This window comes from Mastigoproctus giganteus, chromosome 11, assembly GCF_048544385.1.
Source record: "Mastigoproctus giganteus isolate SK-2022 chromosome 11, ASM4854438v1, whole genome shotgun sequence".
NCBI classification, from domain to species: Eukaryota; Metazoa; Arthropoda; class Arachnida; order Uropygi; family Thelyphonidae; genus Mastigoproctus; species Mastigoproctus giganteus.
In genome coordinates this window covers 74,169,291-74,194,173 of record NC_143585.1, presented here as the reverse complement: position 1 = coordinate 74,194,173, position 24,883 = coordinate 74,169,291, and the positions used below count along the sequence as shown (strand labels likewise).

General features: G+C 33.9%; 2 protein-coding genes across 3 annotated transcripts in view; one reads left to right on the top strand and one right to left on the bottom strand.

Moving 5' to 3' along the window:
- LOC150078128 (mitochondrial carnitine/acylcarnitine carrier protein-like) overlaps positions 1-24,883 on the top strand; it is a 126,720-nt gene that overhangs the window by 68,851 nt on the left and 32,986 nt on the right. For both annotated transcript variants that reach the window (XM_090384279.1, XM_090384278.1), the window contains exon 6: positions 15,695-15,767. In XM_090384279.1, the coding sequence (XP_090240405.1) occupies positions 15,695-15,767 (73 nt within the window). The remainder of the gene's footprint in view (positions 1-15,694; positions 15,768-24,883) is intronic.
- LOC150078129 (uncharacterized) lies at positions 5,564-10,757 on the bottom strand. Its single transcript, XM_090385169.1, has 2 exons — positions 10,477-10,757; positions 5,564-7,033 (listed from the first exon to the last, which is right to left on the bottom strand). Exons 1-2 carry the CDS (start codon positions 10,534-10,536, stop codon positions 5,564-5,566), a joined length of 1,530 nt encoding a protein of 509 aa, XP_090241295.1. The 5' UTR covers positions 10,537-10,757.

Genomic DNA, 24,883 nt, shown 5'->3' with positions numbered 1-24,883 from the left:
TAATCCTGTGATAACTGTAAAGCAAATAACAGGAAATTTAAGATATGGTGTAAGAGAAAAATTCTTTAAACGTGAACACTTCACTATATATTAGTCCACATTTTGGGATCCTTTTATGTTCATATGGTAAAATTTATACTATATATATTAATGTATAATAATATAGTATAATAATAAAGTAACACTATTATAATAATAATAATAAAGTAACACTATTATGCCATGTAAAAATTCTTAACAAATAGGTTTTATTAAACTCATATAATACAAGCTCAATACTACACTAATTTGTTAGCAGAAGACATTTCAGGATAGGGTTCAGAAAGGATCTTGAAACATCACCTGCTAACAAATTAGTATAGTATTGAGCTTGTATTATATATGTGTTTATTAAAACCTATTTGTTAAGAATTTTCACATGTTTTACTAGTGTTATTTTATTATTTTGTGTGTGTATGTGTGTAGTATAAATTTTACCATATGGATAGAAACCACTTAATGTCCTTTCCCAATTATATTATATTTATTGATTATATTACTTTTAAATTGCACTGTATAGTTGTCACGTATAGTTTATAATAACAGAAAATATTATATGTTTGGTATTATGTTTTCACCTGTTCCTTCAAGTTAATTTTAAATAAAATAAATATAACAAGAACTGTGTAATATTTTTTGAAATTTCACATAATTTTATACATTTTTATATATTGTAAAAATCCTGGTAGTACATGGAATTTTATTTAATGTTGAATATTTATTCATGCTCTGAAATTTCATTTTGTTTTCAGATTTTGTGAAACAGAGATTTGGAGTAAATCTGCATAATATTATGAATCTGTTCACAGTCTAAATTATATTTCATGATGCTACAAACATTTTATAAAATATAACATTCATTTTATTTACCACAGTACCTTGTTTTCATTAATAACAGTAAAATAAATATGAAATTAGTATTTATGCAAGATTTGCACTATTTAATATCAATGCATTAGGTAGTGCACGAGGAATTATATTTCCTCTGCTAAGGCAAGGTTTCTGCATTTCAGATATTCTTCAGTTTTTTTAGCATATTTACACTGTGAAGAGTATGTCTTCCAGATTTATCCACTTAAAAACTGATAATTTTATGAATACAGTGGTTTTGGGGGGTGGGAGGCAGTAAAAAGTGTTATTCTTATTTTCCCTTATTTTTCTTCCTTCATTGATTTAAATTAAACTTCTACAGCATGTTTGCTGTTTATTGAGGAAAAAATTCTCATTAGGAAGTAGTTAATCAAACTTCCTGTTTTCTGATTTCCTATAGTACTATGAAATTTCCTGTGTAATCACTTCTTCCTCAGTGTGCCAGTAAGTCATCATTAGGTCAGGGTAAAATATTAGGGTGCTACTACAGTTATTTTTATTATTTATTTTTTTTTTCCAATTTTAATAACTTGTGTATATAATCTTTAATATACATGTTAATTTGTTCTCTCATCCTTTACTAGTTTTTTGTGGTATTTTTGATTCCAGCATTTGAAGAGGTTTATTTTTCCAAAGATTATAGCATAAACTGAAATTTTATTTCAAGTGAACCTATAGAGACCTTCAGTATAATTTGATATTTAATCAAATAAATAATCAGTGAATAATGTTAACAGTGTATCCAAATATATATATATATATATATATATATATATATATATATAAAAAAAAAAAATTCTATGAAAAGAAATCCATATTACTGATGCTCCATTTGAATAATTTGTATGTTCAGATAACCAAAGTATTTCATGGAATTTAATACTTTGCTTAAGTTTAGATACCCAATGAATCTTTCCAGTGGATTATTTATCTTCAACTTAACTTCATAGTTTCAACATGAAAGATGCTTCTATAATATGTGCATAGAGTATATGCCCATATACTTCAACCTCCTCAAGTCAGTAAAAGGAGGCTTTTATTCACTCTGGGCTCTAAAATTTACAGCCCTCAGTACCTGTACCAGGAGCTCAGACACAGTAGATTTATACTACAAGATAATAAGTATCCTACACAACTCATTGAAAGGAACATCAAAAAGATAATGAACCAATTTTGATTCTCCTGCCATCCTGGGTGGTGTGAGAAATTCACTAGTCTGGCCAACAGATATAAGAAGCTCTCCCCTCCAGTGCTGAAAACTAGAGACATGGGCTAAGAGGTCACCTGTTAATGTAGTGAAGCCTGTGTGAACTAATCATATAGAAAGCATGCATGAAAGACATGCTAGACATGGCAACATAGCATCTGATGAAGTGGCATTTGTCCGTGACCACCAAATACAGAGGATGCAGAACGGTCAGGGAATGACCACCGCATATCCCCGAAGAAATATGGCCTTAGTTGCTAATGCTCCTAAAAAAAACACAACCAACCAAAGTGGCATTCCATAGTTTTATTGAAAGTCCCCTTAAAATGAAATAACACCAGAAGACAAGACTTTGTTGAAACCTTCAAGGTTCCCTCCAACCCCTTTGCCATAAATAGCAACAGGAAAAACCAGACCACTCTTCCTTTCACTGTACACACCTGTTCCCAACAGTTCCTTCTCTTTTCTTTTTGGTTTCCCCCTTTCTTTTCCATTCGCCCCTTCCTCTTCATTCCCAATCCTCCAGAACAATTCCTATCACCTTTCTTCCCCTCCTATCAATAATCCCAGCTCTGCCATCAACAAGGAGAGTCCACTCTAACATCTCTTCAATTTTACCCTGAACTGTTGGCCACCACATGCCCCGTCTCACTTCTGCCAAAGACAGCCAAGTGACCTACCTCTTCTCCAGTGAGCACCTGATTCAGACACTACTTTTTATCTCCTAATTCTTTTGCGTTCATTGTGCTATCTGGATGTCAAGATATTAACTCTAATTTTTTTTAAGCGATGAAAATAATCCCATATTTCCTTAATCACATACAAGATAACTTTCAGTTATCTGGAATATGATCAAAGTACCAGTATAGGTTTTATAATATTATCTTTTGAATAAATTAGTTTTATTGTGGAGTATTTGTGTAAGTAATCTAAAATGTGTTCGTAAACCCATATTTTTTATTAACCTTATGCATTATGTATCCTAAACATTAAAATGTAGCTGTAAATGCATTAATTTTTACATCTACTGGCTAAATCCCCAAGAGTCATAGCTTTGTTAATATTTTTTTAATTTAGAGTGTGTAAGGAAACCATTAAGTGTTCCTACTAATGCACAGTGAAGTGTTGTTTTATTCTACTAATTGCCAACTTGTATTTAACCATGTCCTTTGCTGACAACATTAGAAGGACTCTTGTAGTTTAAACAAATTGCTATTATTTCAATATGTAAAAAAAGTATTAATTAGACTGATTTTAAGTATGTACTGTATTGTTAAAAGTTTTGTTCTTGTTATAAGTGGTTATTTATATTCACAATGTAATTCTCTCTTTAATTTTGTGTAGAGTAAAATTATTTTTTGAAATGGCCAAGAAAATAAAATAAAAAAAAAATCTGCTATACTTTCATACAAAATTATTCTCAAAAGTAGAAAAACTGTATTCGATTGATTGTAAGCACACATTTTTGTATGCTAAGGATATGATAAATCTAAGAATAAAAATTTATTTATAAATATTGAATGTTGAACTTTAGTTACAGTACTTGATAAGTATACACCGATGAGCCAAAATATTATGACCACCTACCTAATATGATGTTGGTCCACCACGTGCAGCCAAAACAGCTTGTACCCGGTGAGGCATGGATGCTACAAGATTTCTAAATGTGTCTTGTGGTATCAGGTACCAACACTTAACCAACAGATCCTTTTAACTCCTGTAATGTCCGTAGTTGAGACACCGCAGATCGGAATTGCTGTTCCAACACAAATCACAGATGCTCGATGGGATTGATGTCTAGGGAATTTGGAGGAAGCAGTACCTGGAAGTCTTCCTTATGTTCCGCGAACCAGTCTCGAACAATCTGGGCGGTATGGCACAATGCATCATCCTGCTGAAAGGCGGCACCACCAGAAGGGAAGACCGTTGCCACGAATGGGTGTACCTGGTCAGCAATAATGTTTAGGTAGGTGGTAGACATCAGAGTGCCCAGCACATAGATGACTGGACCCAGGGTATCCCAGCAGAACATCGCCCAAAGCATGACACTGCCACCACCAGCTTGTTTTTGTCCCATGGTGCATCCAGGTGCCATCACTTCCCTAGGAAGTGATGGCGCCTGGGTAAATGATGCACATATACCCGGGTACTTCCCTAGGTAAATGATGCACATGTACCCGGCCATCCACGTGGTGCAACAGGAAACATGATTCATTGGACCAGACAACCTTCTTCCAATCACTCAAGGTCCAGTTTCGATGCTCGCATGCCCATTGTAGGTGCCGTCTCTGGTGAACTGTGGTTAGCATCGTCACTTGGAGTGGCCTGCAGCTACACAACCCCATTTTCAGCTGGGTTCGATGTACTGTGTGTTGTGACACATTACTCCCATCACCAGCATTCCAATTACTGGAGAGTTGTGACACAGTCACTCTTCTGTTGCCATGTACCATCTGGGAGAGCCTTCGCTCACCTCGAGCATCGATGAGCTGTAGTCGTCCAACACCTCGCTGGCGGTTCATGGGTTTTCCCTCCTCGAACTACTTTCGGTAGGTACTAACCATGGCTGACTGTGAGCATCCCACCAGCCATGCCGTTTCGGATATGCTCTGACCCAGTCGTCTGGCCATTACAATTTGGCCGTTGTCAAACTTAAGTCCTCTGTGTTTCCCATCTGAAGAACAAGAGTAACACTGATTAACAGAGCTCAGTATCAGGTGTTTTTTTTTTACTGTGTCCCGACCCGCGCACTCTACCCGTAGTTCACCAGCAGTTGCTTCAATTTGCATAACGACTCACTGGTCATAATGTTCTGGCTCGTCGGTGTATTGTGCAGTTGTTCTAAATGAAATTTGAAAATATATAGATACATCTCAAATGCAATGCATTGCATTTTGGTAAGAGAAAATAACTCAAGTCATGATAGCAGCAGATAACCCAAGAAATTTGGGTTATAATCTGCTATTGTGCAAGTATACAAATTTTGAATAAGCAGATATAATAATAATAGGTGTGCGTGTGCGCATTCAGATTGAGAAAAATGCAGAAACTTTTAAGATGAACAGCTAGATAGGTAACATTGCTATTTATCTTCTGTAATTGGCTCTGTTCAGAATAGTTTATGAACACAACTGATTATGTAAGATTAACAGCTATCTACAGGAGAAAAGCTGATTAGCATTTTCTCTTCTAAATAAATGCTGTAAGAAGTTTTCTGGTCATTATTTAACCAGTATACACATATGATCAGTAAATTAAGAAATTTACCATCTCATATGAAGAAATGAATGGCTTTTCATCTTTAATTTCAGTTTGTGTTATTTGAGTAAAACAAAGACAACTTTTTTATTTTAAATTACTTTTTTATTATTCTGAAAATATTTGATAGAATATATTTTTTATTATTATTTTTTTTTCATTTGGTATTTCATAGATTATACTTAGTTCTTAAAGAAAGTTGCCACATTCTAGTATATTTGTAGTTACTTCAAATACTCCCCTACCCCTCAATCGTAAAGGATATTCACATCTTGGAGTTACTCGTACGTCTTCAGAATACATTGTTCGATATTCAGAACAAGCTATATTTCCTTTTGAAGGACAGGGACTAGGGATTACTTGAGGCATCTTTAAAATTATTTCTTTATCCCAAATGGCCATCTCACAGGTACAGTTCCATGGATTTGCATCTAATCTCATAGCTTTAAGCAGTACCAGTGTGTGAAACACTGTCTCTGGAAGTGTATGAAATCTGTTTTCACTCAGTATTAGTTCATGCAAGCCATGTACTGGTTCAAAAACATCCTCTGGAATCTGAGTGAGATGATTAGATGAAAGATCAAGAGAAATTAAATGATCGAGGTTATGAAAAGCATCCTCATGAATTTTTTGCAGCTTACAGTCATGCAAGACCAATTTTTGCAAGACATGATGAGCTCCATGAAAAGCCCATTTGTCTAAAACCAGGATGCGACCTTGCAAACTTAGATGTAAAAGTGAACGAAGTCCATAAAACATATTCTGAAGCAAAGCATCATTATCAACATTTGGCAAGTGTAAAAATAACAATGAATTCAAGCCCATGAAGCTAAATTTCATTAAATGAATAGACTGATGAGCAGAACCTATAGTTAATTGTTGAGTTCCATTCAGATTTAAGAATGAATGGGGAAAGAAAACACAAATTGGATTATTCTTTAGCTCGAGCCATTTCAGTCGAGGAAGAGGTGGAAATGTAATGCTAGATATGTGATCTAAACGATTATTACTAAGATCTAGATATTCTAGTCTTATCAAACCAAGAAAAGCACTTGATTCGATATATTGCAAATCATTATATGATAGCACAAGACGTCTTAAATTTGGTGTTCCGTAGAATGAGAAATCTCCAATTGACTTAATTCCACTTTGAACCACATATAGTTCTTTAAGTGAATCCATACCATTAAATATTTCCCACTTAAGACTACCTATATGTGAATTAACAACCTGGAGAATTTCTAATGAAGTTAACTGTGCAAAAAGTTTTTCAGAGTTTTCAAAGTCAACACGTTGCAAAGATAGGTACTGCAGTTTATGTAGCATGTGGAACACATCATTGCCAAACAACAGCCTAGATTTTCCAGTAATACCTTGTACATCTATGCTTATAATGTTTTTTAGGTGGTTTAACTGTACATTAGAAATGTTAAATTTTGGAGTTAGAGGTGCTTGAAGAATTGTCAGTACTTCACTATCATTTGGAAGCTTTTGAAATACTTGCCAGAGTTTGGTATCCCTCTGAAGTACACAAAGAGCTGCCAGAACGTTTTCATGACTTGAAACCCACCTTGATAACAGTGTCTGTGATGTGCTTATTTCTTGACATTGACACTCTGATGGACACTGATCTCCCCATTTAGATGAAGCCAGATCAAGCTGGAAGGCAAAAGAAATAATTAAACAAATATTTTAAAAAATTCAACAGTCAAAGTATATTTGTGAATATTACAAATATACTTAATATAAATGCAAGTGACAATTAAATTGTTGGTAGGCATTGATGGAATTTTAGGCAAAAAACTCATGGATGCTGTCTAAGCAGCGAATATGGATTATGAAACATTTCTTATTGATTATAAAATTTTGGGGATAAAAGTCTTCTGTAACATTATTCAAGCATGAATAAAAGTCTTTGGGGATAAAAGTCTTCTGTAACATTATTCAAGCATTTATCACCCTTTTTTTTTTTTGAGAATCTTATTTATTATTATTTTCAGCTGTAAAATTAGTCATTATTATTATTTTTTAAGGGGGATTCTCTCCACACTTCTGATGTGGAGGTCTCTGCATATTAAAAGTGTGGAAATTAGTGGATTGTGAGGCTCACAATTACAATGAATATTTTCTAGATTCTTATAATCTGATTTTTGATGGTCTTGTATGTTATTACGGCAAGGAACTACTGTCTAACTATTTTCAATTTAAAGGCATTTTTCTTGCTGCCTGATTTTCATATATTAAGTAAAATTAAGTAAATTCATGTGTAGCCAAAAGTTAGTGGATAGCTTAAATGAATTTGTATAGTTTAAACAGTGACATTTGATTTATACAAGGTTAGCTAAAAAATGTACTTGATATTAAATTTCAAAAAAATTTAAATTAACTTATGATATGGGAATGAAAAAGACCAGCTAATTGGGGAACTTTTAATGTTTATTCCATCAGTACAGAATTTCAAAATGCCATCGTGCCTTGGTGACTGCTGTAACCACTAAATCCGTCAGATAACTGTTGTTGTTTTTGGGTTTCAGACACATCAGCAAATTAGACCATATTGTTTATGCATGTGTGTGTGCAAACCAATTTGTATGTTGTCGAGGACTATGAAACCCAGAATAATTGGGAGGAGGGGGCTGTCTCTATTCTTCTGCATGTGATCAGCTTACTAAAATCCCAAATATTTCAAGAAGCCTTCCTTCGGTCTCCAATGGGATGAACCCAGCTCTCCCTAAATGAGTGACAAGTGGCAAAGACACTATACCGTCATGGAGAACTGCAGATAACTAATAATTTTTGGCATTTCCTGAATGACTTTTTCTTTAAGTTACCAATAGAAAAATGTTGACTGACATTGTTGACTGACATTAATACATCATGTTATTCAGTCTTGTCCTATATGGTTGCCGCTGTAATTTCATTTTTGGGCTATCCTTATTAAATTTATTTATGATGGTCTTCATTTTCAATATTTGATATAAATTTGTTATATGTTACACAATTTTATTTTGGTCATTCTTTCCAACTTTATTTATTTGCATTGCTATGCTTTCAAATGAAATTTTTTTGTTGCTTAATGATAAGACTTTTGGCCACTTCTCTGTATTTGTCTTTAATTCCCACTTTTATATGTGGAAATTTCTATATCCATATAATTGACTACTCCAGGTACATTGGAATATAGGGCAGGTACTTCTCTAGTAGGTGGTATTTGCAATTTTTTTTTTTAATCTTTTGCTGTATATCATTTTCCTTAAGATGTGCAATTTAATTATTTTAAAATTTTAAGATAAGCTTTTATGGCAAAATGTAGTTTTTATTTATTTTTAATATTTAAAAAAAAATAAGGATTTATTCTGATTATTTTTTATATAGTGTATGCCACTTATTGTAATCATGGACAATGTTATCAATCACGTATTATCAGCACTTCAGTTTACTTTATCCCCCCCCCCCCTTTTTTTTTTTTCGTATCATGGTTTAGGCATGTACAGTTAAAGCAATTATGAAGCATCCCAAATTGTTCTTAAATTCCAGCACAATGAGTGTCTAGTACTGCTGTCGCTGTGTTAGAGTTCATATAGTTTGTTAAAACTATATGAACTGTACACTATATTACTCCATAAAAGAACAGTATGTTCTTTTATGGAGTAATATAGTGTACAGTCTGAACTCTTACCAGTTTGACTGTTTTTCAATAGAACATTGACCCTTTTCTGATTCTTGATTTTAATATTTTCTTTGTTTTTGGTGATTTTTATGGATTTCCAAAAACATGACAATATCACTTTTATTGATAACTTTCCCAAAGAAATAATGGACAGTCAAATTAAAGTATTTTATATTGCTTGTTTGAATGTTCTTTCTCCCCACTTCCACCTTCTTATGTACATATTTCTGCTCTGCATCAATAAACAATGCTGAACAAAGCTGCATTCTTATTTGATCAGTTATATCAATTAAGATGAGTACCAAAGTGACACAATAAGCAGCATCTACTGTAATTCCTTCCTTTTATAGAAAATAGTGAAACCTCTTGCCACAGAGAGATTTAATAGCAAAAATGACAAGAAATGGTGATTAATATGTGTGTAAATCATGAATTGTTATAATTAAAAAGGGGTGGAAAAATCCATTTCCTGTAATAATTTTTTCCAATAATTGAACCATCCGATGGCTGAAAGCAAATTTCTGCACATCTGTCCTGCAACCATACCCCCTTGTGTGTTGCCTAAGAAAGAATAAGGATGAGTAAATATATTAAAACTAGGTTGTTATTATTATTAGCTATATGGTGTAAGGAAGCCTGAGGCTTATGCTTCACCAGCCAAAAACAAAAAAAAGAAAAAAATTCTGAGAGAGAGAGAGAAGTAGAAAGGAATCACCAAGAAAGAGAAGAATGATGACATCCAGCTCAGGACCCTGGGTGTGCCAAGTCCATACTCACCAGATGTGAGCCCCTATATTATTAGTATAAGTCATATGGTGCAAGGAAGCCTAAGGCTTATGCTGCACCAGCCAAAAAAAAAAAAAAAAAAAAAAAAGTTACCCTGAGAGAGAGAGAGAGAGAGAGAGAGAGAGGAGAGAGAGTCAGAAGTAGAAAGGAATCACTAAGAAAGAGAAGAATGATGATATCCAGCTCAGGACCCTGGGTATTCCAAGCCCATACTCACCAGTTGTGTGTGTGAACATAGAGATATCTAGATATATTTTAAAAAATCATTTGAAAAATTGACTAGCAAATGGATTTTAGAATTCTTTTTTTTTTTTTTTTTTTTTTATAGCAGTTTGTTGGTACTGAAATATGGAGAGACATATGAAAAAATCATGTAGAATATTTTTCTTGGATTATACAAATTTTTATAAATGAGTATGTTTAAAGAAATAGTATGGTTTTTTTTTTTATATATATATATATTTTTTAAAGCAATCAGTACTTAAATAGATTATGAAGTTATTTCTTATAATAGAATGATAAATGAAGTTGCAAGCAAATAAAATTCAATTTGTTTTAAAGGATGAAAGTTTCTTAATTGAGGTAAACAAAAAATAAGATAAAGCAAAAGTTCATAAGAATTGAGCTATAAGAAAGCAGTACTTACCAAGACCAAAAAGTAACCTGTAATAAAGTAGTAAGGGTTCCATTTTTGTTTGCATGCCATTTCTGCTCATTCAGCACCACTCCACCCTTTGTTTTTTCTGTTAGTGTCTATATATGATCACACGGTAAATTTGAATAGAGAACTGTAATTAATTTTCATGATAATTGCTTTTCTCATGTCATTATTTGTTGCTTCTGGCCAGAGAAATGATATCACAATATTCATGTTGCTTTGTCTGCAAAAAAATAATCTAGTTATTAGTCACATGGTGTTGGATCTAACCAAAACAAACGCAAAGAAAGAATTCATCTTTTATTTTCAAGGAGTGCAGACTTTACATATTACAGAGTAGTTGTAAATGTTTGTCCTTTTTGGTATGGCCAATTAACTGTCACGCCTCCTTCCTGCTTCTACTGATTGGTACCTACTATCTACAGCTGTACTGCCACTGCCTCAGGGGGGAAATGGTGCTAGAAATATCATTCTTGAGTAGCTTGCTTAATTATCTAATTAGAACAGCAGGCAGTAGTAACTAGAGAAATGATTAAAGAAGCCTTGCAGAGTTACCAGAGTTGCTATTCTTATAATCTATTAATCTGGTTTATAATTCTTAAGTAGGTGGGTGGCAGTTTTTATTAAGAAAGAACAGGGAGGAGGGGAAAGACATTGTGTGTAATGATGTTTATTATATTAGCTACATTATATACAGTCCTTTGGTTGTTTTGAATGGTCAAAGTTCACATTTAAGATGGCAGAGATAGATTTTATGAGTAAATTGACTAGCTGGTAAGTGTCCTTGGTGGTTGAAATAATTTTATGGTACAATTAAATTCAGTTTTTGATAACTGCCTATATTTATCTGTATGGGTTTACCAGAAAATGATTGATAATGACAAAATATTTGGGCCATAAGTGTCTTACTTTCAGCATTTGGGACTTTTTTTATATATGTTTACAGCATATCTAGAAAAACAAAAATTATAAATTCTTAAATTCACAAATGTAGACTGAATTTATGTTTTCTAGTTAAATCTTATTCATTCTACTTATTTAAAACAGAATTTCTAATAGTTAACTGTTTTAGACTTTTCAGAATTTAACTGTTTTTCAGTGTTGTAAGAGTAACAATTGATTCTAATATAAACTTGTTTTGCCTTAGCTTACTAGACACTGACTGCTCTAAAGGTAATGAAAAAGTTGAAGAATTTTTCTTAAGAATAGAATTATTTGAAATTTTAATATGAAATTCTTTAAAAGTATGGTCTTGTTGATTCAAAATTATGATTACTGAACAACTGGTCAGCAACCATTTCTTATGCAAACCGATAATTAATATGCAAACAGGGTATCTGTTTATGATAGCATGATTAGAATGATAATAGTCTTGCATAAAATTAATAAATTTATGTTATGCAAGCTGTTTTGATCAGCTTGGCCAAAGCCATTTAAATTTTTATTGGTCTAAAATTTTAGCCTAAATTTTTATTGGCCGAGTATGACAAGCATGGAACTGCAGCATATTTTATTCTCCTTACATATGCTTATCCATGATGAATTATACTTATTTTACTGCATTGCATTGAAATAGGAGGAAAATCTTATATATTTTGCTTATTTTAAAATTTGAAATGAAGTTTTATTTTTGTTTCATATTTCAAATTTTACACTTTGACAGCACTAGCTTATAGAAGAGAAGAGTCTTGGTACATTATTTATGCTCATAAGTGCTCTATCAGTGCTGTGTAGTGCAGTATAAAATGTGTGCAAAAAAAAAAAAAAAAAAGTCAGCTGTGTTGAGGGAGATGATTAATTTATTTCTATATACTTGTTTTTACTTGAATTCCTTGAGCTGGGGTACTGTCATACCATGTGGTAAACCACTTCTTAGAAAATTGGATAAGTTATTGATACATTTAATTGGGGTCATGAGATAACTGCAAACAGTTGCAATTATCTAGTGGAACAAACAGATTCCACAACTGGATTTTATGTTGTTTAGTCAAGATGGCACTTTGTTGAGAAGTCTGTACAGAAGTGAAATTTAATTGTAAGCTATCTGCTTATGAAGGCTTGAGATTTTGAATTTGATTGACAACGGCAGTATTCAAGTTTAGAGTTAGAAAAGAGGATAACAGTATTCAGTAGTTGGCCGAAGCAATTTCTATTTGAAAATTTATTTGAATACTTATGACAAATACTTCAAAAAGTACTTATAAAAAATACTTCCAAAAAGTACTTATAAAGAATACTTAACTTATACTGGCATGAAGGCACAATATGGCCCAAGAGGCCTTTGTGCCAAAAAAAAAAAAAAAAAAAAACCCAAATACAACAACATATACTGGCATGAGATTTTTTATACAAAGATTTGTGAGCTCCTCAAGTGATATTTCAGGGCCACAACTCTTCATAGTTCTCCTTTGAAGTTTGAAATGATTGCCAACCAGCCATTGTTTGGCTAATTTTTAGTTTAGCAGTCATTCTTTTACGATATTTCCTGATAAATTTTCATAGCATCTCGGTCTATAAATCATTGGAAACTTGTAAATAACTGTTTTTGATTAATGGAAAATTACATTTTGAGTGCCTTAATATATGCTTCTGCTGTTATTTTGATTACTGGATGTTAAATTGTGATATCACTGCACATTTCTCTCACTTGATCGGGGGCTATTCAGAGTTGGATTGTAAATGTTTACATAAGAGATTATTAACCCAGTAAGTATGCATTAAGGATAAATTTCCTTGCCCCTGTAAGGCATAAAATTCTCTAATGCAAGTATGGGTGCAAGGGGTGAAAGTTTTCTGCATTTTAAAACGCTAGTTTTGAATATTTCTGTTGATGTTTTCCCTTAAATCAATGCAATTCTTAATCCTCTGTTACCTGTGTCCTTAAATGGAAAAAATTTCATTGTGTGGAATTTGTGGTGTTCTGTGAGATGCCACACTTTATTTTAATTTCTTAAAAAAATAATTTCTTGGGAGAAAGACATACATGGGAATTAACTAATTTCTAATAAGAGATTAAACAACACTGCGTAAATTTTCATGTAAATTTTAAAGGCAAAAAAATGATTGAGTTTATTGAAACAAGATGAAAAGAAAACTTTACAGAAAACATTCCAATAACCCAGCCATAAAAGAAGCCTTTGATGATTTTTCAAAATCCTTGTGGATATCATTTTCAAGTCTCAAGTATGGAGACAACCGCCCATTATCAGCATTCATGATACCATGTGGATTCTGATAATGGGCAGTCATCAGGATCCACATGGTGTTGTGAATTTGGATAATTTATCATGGAGCAAATTATCATTTAATCTCGTTTATTAGAATTATAAAAAAATAATAATAGTAATTTTTAGCTTTTGTTTTTTTTTTACTGAATTGACACTGGTGTTATATTAGTTATGATTTGCTAAACTAAATTATAAAATATTGAACAAAAATAAACAAGAGAAACCAATAATTATATTAATGATTTTATCACGGTTTTTATAATTTTCAAATTCACTTATCTCCCAAATTGCAAATCAAATGCATGTACAGTATCTGGTAGATGCAACTTAACATCTGTATTTTGTTGGCTATTTGTGGTTAAGTTTCTCTGTGGAAATAAACATAAATGCCCATAGTCTCTGCCACATGGGTATGGGACCTGAATGCAATAAAGATAAATGCTTTTGATTGCCGGGTGTCTGTCAAATGCCAAACAAAAAAAAAATTGATTTTTCATAATTTGTAGTATATTGAAATGAAAATAGTGTACACTCATTTAGAGAATATTGGTGGGAAAAGGTACAGCAGGATTTCATTTACGAATTTGAAAAAATAAAGATAAAAAAATAAAAGGTATCAACTGTCAGATGCCCATGTTAGCAGCAGAGGGTTAGCTCCTTAACATTAAAATATTATAAATAATTATAATGGCAGTATATATATATTTTTTAATTTTATTATTATTATTATTATTATTTTTTTACTCTAAATGATGGCACACCTTCATAAAGTTTATAATGATACTGCATGTGAATATTTCTGGGCCACTCATATTACTTTAAAAATAAATTATGTTCATGGTTTTAGTAGTTAAGTTTAAAAAAAAAAAAAACTAAAAATTCTTTGTTTTTTTATTTTATTATTATTAAAAATTTTTAATAAACAATTTTTAATAAACCTATTATTTTAATAATAGGTGCTGGCTATATTAATTTTCAATTAATATGGCCAGCATCTAAAGAGCCTTCTTTAGGAAAAGCAGAAATAAATCTTTGTGGGTAGCAAAGTTTAGAAATGTTTTATTGCTGAAGCCATTACGAAATCTCAGAAATTTTCGTAAACAATCTGTTTAACTGTGCATAAAGTATTTACACAAGTATAGGCATGGAATAGAGTTGAAATAGTTAGGATTAAAGCACTGAGTGTATCTTACCCCTGGCCACATCCACAGTTCATCTTAAAAGGAATCTTTTGATATTAATCCATTGTTCAGTGTCTTTTAAAAGATCCTGAAGTGCATATACAATCAGAAATTTTATTTTATCATATGAAAACTTGTTTTGGCCCTAGTGGTTTATTTAATCTCCATTCCATTAATTATTGTTTAGGTTGCTGCTTGTTTGAGATTATGACAAGCAATAAGTACACCTTGAAAGTGATTGATGGCTTTGGATGTGATTTAGCTAAGTATATGCTGGGAGCACCACTTTCCAAACTGGAAATTTATTCTAGTAGGAATAAATTGCTTGGAGTTATTCCAGCAACATACTACTGTATTCTAACTTCTTGTACATGTGATGAGGATTGGATTCAGTGCCAAAAATGTTTTTCTCTGTGCTTTTTACTCTCTTATTCACTCAAAAGTGTTAGTGTAAATCATTTCCGTATTCCCACAAAATAATATAAGTGAGTGCCTGTGCGTATAAATAATAAGATCAAATTTAAACCTGTTATTTTTCTTCCTTTTTTCGTGTGTGTGTGGGAGGGAGCACATGTGATCTGTTAAGTATTTTCAGGAGCTGAGAATAGTATGGATACTTAATTGCTCTTGTTATAAAATGCAGTATAGCGTGCTGCTATTGTTTGTATTAGTTGATGTCAAGCATATGTATAATGATGCTCTGCAGATGTATGAAACTAAGAAAAGCAGTTGTAATGATTTGTTTAAATCATCTAGAGTTTACTCTCGGCATCTAATTATCTAATTTTTTATCATTAGATGTGCCTGCAAGTGGTATGTATTTCATGTCATATGAATGGTTACAGAGGATATTGACACCAGAAGGAAAGAGGTATTCCTTATTAAATGAAATGGATAAATTTAGACTTAATGCTTATATAGGGTTATCCAGCTGAAAGGCAGTCTAATTTGAAATTGAATTGCAGCCAAATTTGTGTAGTACAATAAAATTTTATTAATGCATGGGTATTGAAACAATCTCTTGGTGTTTACATAGCTTTTGCACACAAAGAAATAATAGCCCTAACCTATTGAGAGCCTTCATGCAAAACTCTGATATTTGTTTTGGTAGTAATACCATATCTTAACCTGATGTTGCCATGCAGAAAGGTGCAGTCAAAAATCAAGACACTCTTTCCAATTATTCCTAGTAGTTTTGAAAGATGCCATTATTTCATAGCTCCTGCAGTTATTCATATTATATCAGTTCAAAGCAATCCTTTATCTTTTGACAATATCGTGTGGTGTTGTGCAACCAATGTTTACATAAGTTTGAATCTTATTTCACGCACATCAAATGGATGGCTTTTCATAAAAAAGCTAAGGTTAAAAAGCTTTTCATAAAAAAGCTACTTTATTTGTTTGTTTTATGTGACATTTTCATCATAAGATGTTCAGTTGAAAGAGTGCTAGATTAATTATATTAAAAAAAATAATTTTATTACAAAAAAAAAAAAAAATGATCTTGTTTATACTCTGGCACGACCACCAGGTCAGTGGAGTTTACAATAAATCAGTCAATACAAATGTTAATCGGCTTGAACCCCAGTCCACTCAAAGAGCGTGTGCTACTGCACTTGTGCTCCTGACCACTCGGCTATGTGAGGACTCCTCCGGGAGTAGAACTGGCGTTTGACTTGTCAAATGCAGGGTCATGCCATTAGACAATCTGACTTTGTGGATCACCTGACCTCAAAGAGTTTTTTAAAAAACAACTGTATCGGGTTTTAACTTGAAAAGTTAAATTTGCAATGGGGAACTTCGACATTTTCTGTAAAAATAAAATTTAAATCTTCATATACTGTCATGTTAAATATTCTGACAGTTGAATTTTTTTTTAAAATTTCATTAAAAAAATAACTACTGGAGATAACTAAATAAATTCCCAAAAATTGTAGTATTATTTATCTAGGAGTTATAGTATATTTGTTTCTCTGTTATTTGCTTTTAGAAGTTGTGTAAAAATCCAGGGGGGGGGGGAAACCAACACCTTCATTATGAAGTTGAATTTCAACAAATAAAAAAAAAAATTAATAGTAATACAAAAATAATATATTACATTAGAATCTATATAGTATTGGTAACAAATAAGGAAAAAAATAATGAAAAATATTGAAAAATGGTTGTGCTATAAGCATTTAGATGTTAGGGATTGGAGCAATCCCCAAAATGCTAACTTGCAGATTAAAAACAAATACAGAATATAATTAAAGCTGTTACAGAATGTGCTGGAACTGTCCACTTTGCTCTTATATATATGCATGCAGTCACTCTTTCTAGTGTGTTTGATGCAACTGTAAGAAGAATATGTTCATCAGTGGCAAAAATGCAGTTCTCAGTATTTTGCTTCAGTTTATTCAGGGTGTGAGCTGTGTTTGCCTAACTTCTGGAGGTGACAGATGGGGCAACCATGGAGTCCATAAAAGAATGTGGTCATTAAAGAGTGATCTATTCAGTTGCTCCATCCTGCTGGAACCAGCAGTATTGTCTGTAAACTTCTGAAATATCCTGGTACATCTCAGCAGTTACCTCGTTAATGAAAATTGACTATAATACACCTATTTCATGTAGCACACCAAATGTGATAGCATCTAAATGAAACCAGGATTCATCTGAGTAAAATAGAATAGAAAATTTATTCTTGGATGAACAAAGCAGCAAAATCAGTTACAGCAGGGCTGTCCAACCTTAGGTAATCCAAGGGCCACATTAAAAAAAAAAAAAAAAAAAAAAACAATCCAAGAGCCTCATCCAGAATAATAAATACAGTACAGATATTAAAATATTTGGAGAGTCCTACCATTAGATTTAGCAAGATTTAGTCCTATCGGTAAGTTTAGCAAGCACTTCTACCATTAGATTTAGCAAGATTTAGTCCTATCGGTAAGTTTAGCAAGCACTTCTACCATTAGGTTTAGCAAACATCATGGCTTTTCCTTTATTTCGTAATAAAGGAAATAAATTCGCTTATAAAAAATTTTATTGAAACAGTAGACGAGATACAATTGTTTATAATTATTTAATTTTAATGAGAGCTCTGCGGTTCATTTTCATTTACTAACGTAGCTATATCAATATCGATGCTTGTAGTTGCCAGTCGCAGTAAATGTGAAAGTGATTTATCAGTCAATGAACATCTTATTTGAATTTTATGAATTTCATCATTGAAAAAGTGCTTTCACAAAGATATGTGCTCCCGAGCATTGAGCACATCTTGAGTCCAAAGTCCTTCAATTTCGGATAGCTTTCTCTTGGTTAATAATTTTAAAAAATCTTCTTTTTTGATTCTGTCAGTATAAAAAGGGTCAGATTGCAAATCACACAATTCCAGTTGGAGGTCATATCTTACTCTTTCGATGCTTACAGTCAAAGGTTGAATGAAAACTGAAATATCTTCAATTTCCTTAACATCTCCAAATCAATACTCAAAGTCCTTCTTGATTGTTTCAATGCACTTTATATGAGCTGAAAATGATGTTCTCTCAAAATAGTTCATTTCTTCAAATTGTTTTTTGCAATTAGGAAAAAAAGTAAAAATATTATTGGCCAATGTTGATTTTAAAATCTATTCAATTTACTTCAATTTACTTTAAAAACCATTCAAATGACCATATAAGTTGGCAATATTCTGTTGTTTGCCCTGCAGCTTTAAGGTCATATCTGTTAAAAATGCAAGATGAGATAAAAAGGTGGAACCTTGCATTTGATTTTCAAGTTCTGTTGTGTCAGACTTCACTTCATATTTAAGAAATATGGGTATTTCTTTCCGAATGGCAAAAAAGCACTCCAGACATTTTCCGGCACTTAACCAGTGAATATCAGAATGGAGGAGCAAATTGCTATATGCAGCATCCATTTTGCTCAAGAAATTGCGAAACTTATGATGGGTCAGAGATCTATAACCCCCTCTTGTAATATTGGTTACTTTTACAGCTACTTTCATGGCATTGATTTGACGTAGAGATTTTCCACAGAGTGCTTCTTGATGAATGATGCAATGAATGGTAGGGCAGTTAATATTATTTTGTTTCAATAGTCCACAAAACCCAATTCCAGTCCCCATCAGTGACAATGCAGGAACATTTATCGAATCCTCCATAGTTTATAACAGAGTTTTGAACTGCTTCGAAAACCTTTAGTAGTCCCATGCAAAGATATGACTGAGCAGTTCTTCATTAATAGTAGAATCCTCCTGAATAGTTTGAACAAAAATTAAAAGTTGACTTACATCTGCTTGATCATCCAGACAATGAAAAGTACCCACATTTTGCCATTGAATCACACAGCTTTTTTTGAAATGTATTGATACATTTCAAAAGCTTTTTGAAATACACAGCTTTTTTGAAATGTATCTACACATCTTGTAATGGTCTGATGAGATAATGCCACTGTTTCAAACTCCTCGGCTAATTTCGGCTCATTAAATTGTTTTGCCATTTCAATTGCACATTTCTTCACAATCACACCGTCACTAAAAGGCTTTTTTTCTTTCGCTAACTCCAATGCTACTTTGTACTAAGCTGCAAGGCTAGAACTTTGTGCAGTGCTAAGTTTAGCAAAAAAACTTGTTTGATGCATCAATTTCTTCTTATATTCCGCAATAATGGTGCTTCTTGATTCCCCAATATACATCTCAAATCTTTTACTGTGTAATGTAGTGTAGTGTCACTTCACATTATACTCTTTAGGCACTGACAAAACTTGCGTGCAAACAAGACATTGAATTTGATTACAAACAACATTCTTGTTGGCCGCACAAAATCGTTCCGTTGGCTGTGGTTTGAACATCCCCCTGAGTTACAGTATGCTACTCTAGCCACTTTGTCTGCCTATTTGAACTTGTGATGATGCATGCCCATATGACAACCCACATTGTTGTCCAAGCTTTGGAAAGAAATTTTACAGATCTTAAAAGCTCTTAGTTTAATACAGTTTATTTTTTGTTGAAACTGATGACTTTAATTTATATTTATGGTCATTCAGTACTACTAGCAAAAATGCTGTACAATGCAATGAATGGTGGTCTTATTTGGCACAGTCCTTGTCTAGAGCTGAAAGTCTCTAGGTATTGCTAAAGTGATTGGAATTTGAGGTAATGGTTCACAGTAAATGTACTCTTCTTGGAGAAAATACATTATCTAATGCACTAATAAATGCCATGCTGCTGCTGAAATACCACTATTGTCAGACCCACCTTCTATCACCTGTCCACAAGTATCTTAATGATGGCATCTGTTCTTCTGTAGTTACCTTAGTAGTACATACCAATGAATTCTGCAATAAATGGATAACCCTGTATTTGTATTGAAATTATTGTGAGTTAAGCAAAAATTGACATGATTATAAATTTTATATTTTAATAAGTTTTCTTATTAAAGAAAAGTTGTTGAAATATTTACAAGTTAATATCGTTAGAACAGTTGATGCAAAAATGTGTTTGTATTTTTAATCTTCATTTTCAGGAGATTTTTTTTTATAAAACAATAAATTATAGTCTTATTATATTACATTATCAGTTTTTAGAAATTGTCTTGTATAGATTTTAAAGAATTAGTATTAGTAAAGGCACATGATGCAAGAAAGCAAACTTATATAGCATCAACCAAAAAAAAAAATAATCTTCTAATTTCACCCATCCACTCGTTTCAAATGTTTGTCTAATTCTGCCTTGAATCTATTTAAGCTATCAAATTCTACAATGACAGGTGGAAGTTTGTTCCAGCAAGCAATCACACGCTGGCTAAAGGCAAACTTAAGCACAATTAACCCCAGGTCCTTTTCGTTGTCTACTACAGAGTTAATACCACACAGTTGATACGTTACTGCTTCCCATATATAGTACTTTACATTTGTTAATGTTAAACTTCAGTTGCCACCTCTCAGCCCATCTGCTCAACTTTTCTAGATCCTGGCGCAGCAGCGTACTGTCATTAGTGTCATTAACAACCCTGCCAACCTTCGTACTGCCTGCAAACTTGGACATTAAGCCTGATATACTATCATCAATATCATTAATAAATACAGAAAACAACAGTGGACCCAACACTGAACCCTGAGGGACTCCACTAATAACATTAGTTCACAAAGAGCAGTGTCCATTGATTACCGCTCTGTCTTCTCCCACTTAATCCTTTTATCCATAGCAGCAGTTTGCCTCCAATGCCACACTGCTCCAATTTGTGAGTAGTCTTCCATGTGCAACAGTATCAAAGTTATTCCCTGCATCCAGTTCATTTGTGACCACATGATAGTATCCAATGAAATTGATCAGACAACACTTCCACTTAACAAACCCATGCTGTGTCTGAGCTATAACTGAAGTCTTGTCTAGATGATCCTGCAGGCTTTAATCAGTGCCTCCATTAATTTTACTGAAACAGAAGTTAAACTAACAGGTCTGTAATTACTTGTGTCAGCCTTTGATCCTCCTTTGTGAATTAGGGTCACATTTGCACATCTTCAGTCCATGGGTACTTCCCCTGAATCTAAGGATGCCCTCATAATAATTAGGGCTAAGAGTTTGCTTATCTCTCTTGCTGTCTCCTTCATTATAACTGGATAGATTCCATCCACCCCAGATGCCTTTCTTATGTTTATCTTCAACAAATTCTCCTCCAGTTTTCTCTCAGTTATTACAAAATCATCTAGCTCACTGCCAGATTTTAATTCATCTCTGGCATTCCCCTCCTTAAATAATTCCTTGTGTGTGAATGTAGATGCAAAATATTCATTTAGTTTGTTAGCTACCTGAACAGGAGCATTAACAGTTGAACCATCGATATCCAGTGGTTCCTTTATAACAGTGCCAATCTAACAATGCATATACAGGAATTGACATAAAACCATTTGAAGTTTGTGAAATAATAGCTCATGTAACAACTCTCATTCTATTAGGTTAGACTACAGCTTGAGTATGAAATTCTTGGACTGAAAGAAAATTGCTGACACGTTCAGTTTTTTGCTTCATTAGCATTGGCATTAGCATTAGTAGAGGCATCTGATGCAAGAAAGCAAACTTATGCAGCATCAGCCAAAAAAAAAAAAAAAAAAAAAACCCCTTCCACAGAGGGTAACTCTGTTTGTTCAAAATACCTGTCCAGCTGAGCCTTAAATTTATTTAGGCTATCAACTTCCACAACAAGGGATGGAAGTCTGTTCCACCAACCAACTACCTGCTGGCTAAAGGCAAATTTCTGCAAATCTATCCTACATCTGTCTTTCCTCAATTTGAAGCGCCTCGGTAGCCAGGTGGGAAGGAGCAGCAGTGTGTAGCACATGCTTCTTGATTAGACCGGGGTTCGAGCCCGTCACCACCAAATACGGAGGATGCGCAAAGGTCAGGAAATGACCACCGCATATCCCGGAGCAATATGGCCTTAGTTGCTAATGCTCCTAAAAACCAAATAACAAACAAACCTCAATTTGAATTTATGCCCTCTCAGGTGTTTATTCTGAGCAAGAGGTAGAATCCCATCAGCATTGAGCATGCTCAAACCAATCAAGGCTTTATACACCTCTATCAGATCACCTTGCTGGTGCCCAGTCTCCAGACACTGTAATTTGCAAAACTTAAGCCTTTCTTCGTAAGAGCAACCCTTTGTTCCATTCACTAATCTTGTTGCCCTTCTCTGTACTCGTTCCAGCAGCTCTACATCCTTCTTGAAATGAGGCCTCCAGACCTGTATACAGTACTCAAGTTGTGGCCTGACCATTGCCTTATACAAGAGAATAATCACCTCCTTATCCCTGCTAGAAAAATTCCTGTATATCATTGATAAGACACCATGAGCTACTCTTGCAGCCTGTCTGCACTGCTCAGAGAACTTCATATCTGCCTGCACAATTACCCCCAGGTCCTTTTCATTCTCTACCACAGTCAGTGTAGTACAAGAGAATTGATACGTTGCTCTGAGGTTGCTGTTTCCCATATGTAGTACTTTACATTTGTCAATGTTAAACTTCATTTGCCACCTCTCAGCCCATCTGCTCAACCTTTCCAGACCTTGTTGCAGCAGCATAGCGTCAGTAGTGTCCTTAAGAACCCTGTCAACTTTTGTATCGTCTGCAAACTTGGACATTAAGCTTGATATACCATCATCAGTATTATTTATAAATACAGTAAACAATAATGGACCCAACATTGAACCCTGAGGGACACCACTAATAACATTAGTCCATGATGAGCAGTGTCCATTGATTACCACTCTCTGTCTTATACCCCTCAACCACCCATTTATCCATAGCAGCAATTTGCCTCCAATGCCACACTGCTCTAATTTGTGCAGCAGTCTTTCATGTGCAACAGTATCAAAAGCCTTTCTAAGATCCAAGTATATAATATCAAAGTTATTCCCTGCATCCAGTTCTTTTGTGACAGCATCATAGTATCCAATCAAATTGGTCAGGCAAAACTTCCTCTTAGCAAAACCATGCTGTGTCCGAGCTATAACTGAAGTCTTGACTGGATGATCCTGCAGTGCTTCTTTAACCAGTGCCTCCATTAATTTTCCTGGAACAGAAGTTAAACTCACAGGTCTGTAATTACTTGTGTCAGCCTTTGATCCTCCTTTGTGAATTGGGGGTCAAATTTGCACATCTCCAATCTATGGGTACCTCCCCTGAGTCCAAGGAAGCCCTCATAATTATGGCTAAGGGTTTGCTTACTTCCTTTGCTGCCTCCTTTAATATAACTGGATAGATTCCATCCACCCCAGGTGCCTTTCTTGTGTTTATCTTCAACAATTTCTCCTCCACTTTATTCTCAGTTATTACAAGATTATCTTAGCTTACTGCCGGAGTTGAATACACCTCTGGCATTCCCCTCGCTGAATAACTCCTCGTGTGAACGTCGATTCAAAATATTCATTTAGTTTGTTAGCTACCTGAGCAGGATCATCAACAGTTGAACCATCGATATCAAGTGTACCAATCTGATTCATCCCCTTCCTTCTAGAATTTACATAAGTAAAGAACTCTTTGCTGTTTTTCTTTGCATCCCTTGCCAAAGATTTCTCGTAATCTGCCTTCGCCTACCTAACCTCCTTTGTAACTTGGTTACAGATCAACTTATATCTATCATAGGTTTTTGTGTCACGTTTGTTTGTTGTTTGTTTATTTGGTTTTTAGGAGCATTAGCAACTAAGGCCATATTGCTCCGGGGATATGTGGTGGTCATTCCCTGACCTTTCCACATCCTCTGTATTTGGTGATCACGGGCTCGAACCCCGGTCTAATCAAGAAACGTGTGCTACACACTGCTGTTCCTGGCTACGGAGGCACCTCTGTGTCACATGTTAATTTATATGTATCCCATGCATTTTTCTTCTCTGCCATATGTCTCATCAGTTCATCTGACATCCATTTAGGCTTAAACCTTGAATAATATTTCTTAGTTGGTATGTAAAGCCTAGTAGCTTCCAAGATAAATTCTTTGAATGCTTCCCATTTTGAATTTGCTGTTGGTAACATCATCAGTTGGTCCCACTGTATAGAATTTAAATACTGTCTCAGACCATCGTAGTCGCAATAACCCTTCCCTTTACCCCTGATGGTAGTTACCTCTTTGAGTAAATCCCACTTCAGCACACTGTGATCACTGCCACCTAGTGGTTCCTCTATCTGCAGATTCTTAATGCATGAAGAATCACTACTGATAATCAAATCAAGAGTATTACTCCCTCTAGTTGCCTCCCGAGCATGCTGATGTAGAAAACGATCATCCAATATATCCACAAAAGCCTTGCTAGTGTGTGAGTGACCAACCCACAAATTCCAGTCAGTATCTGGGAAATTAAAATCCCCCATTATAAGACTCTCTGATTTACTGGCCCACTCTATTTCCCTGTACAGTTTCTCATTATACTCATCAGAGTCATTTAGGCCTATAGCACACGCCTACTCTCAATTTTGATCTCCCAATGCTTATGTCACACCAAACTGACTCGACAC

Excerpts from the sequence above, each read along its gene's own strand:
- LOC150078129 (XM_090385169.1), bottom strand. The coding sequence starts at position 10,536 with ATGGCATGCAAACAAAAATGGAACCCTTACTACTTTATTACAGGTTAC. Across the intron at positions 7,034-10,476 it reads CAGGTTACTTTTTGGTCTTG|CTTGATCTGGCTTCATCTAA; the intron begins GTAAGTACTGCT and ends TTTGCCTTCCAG.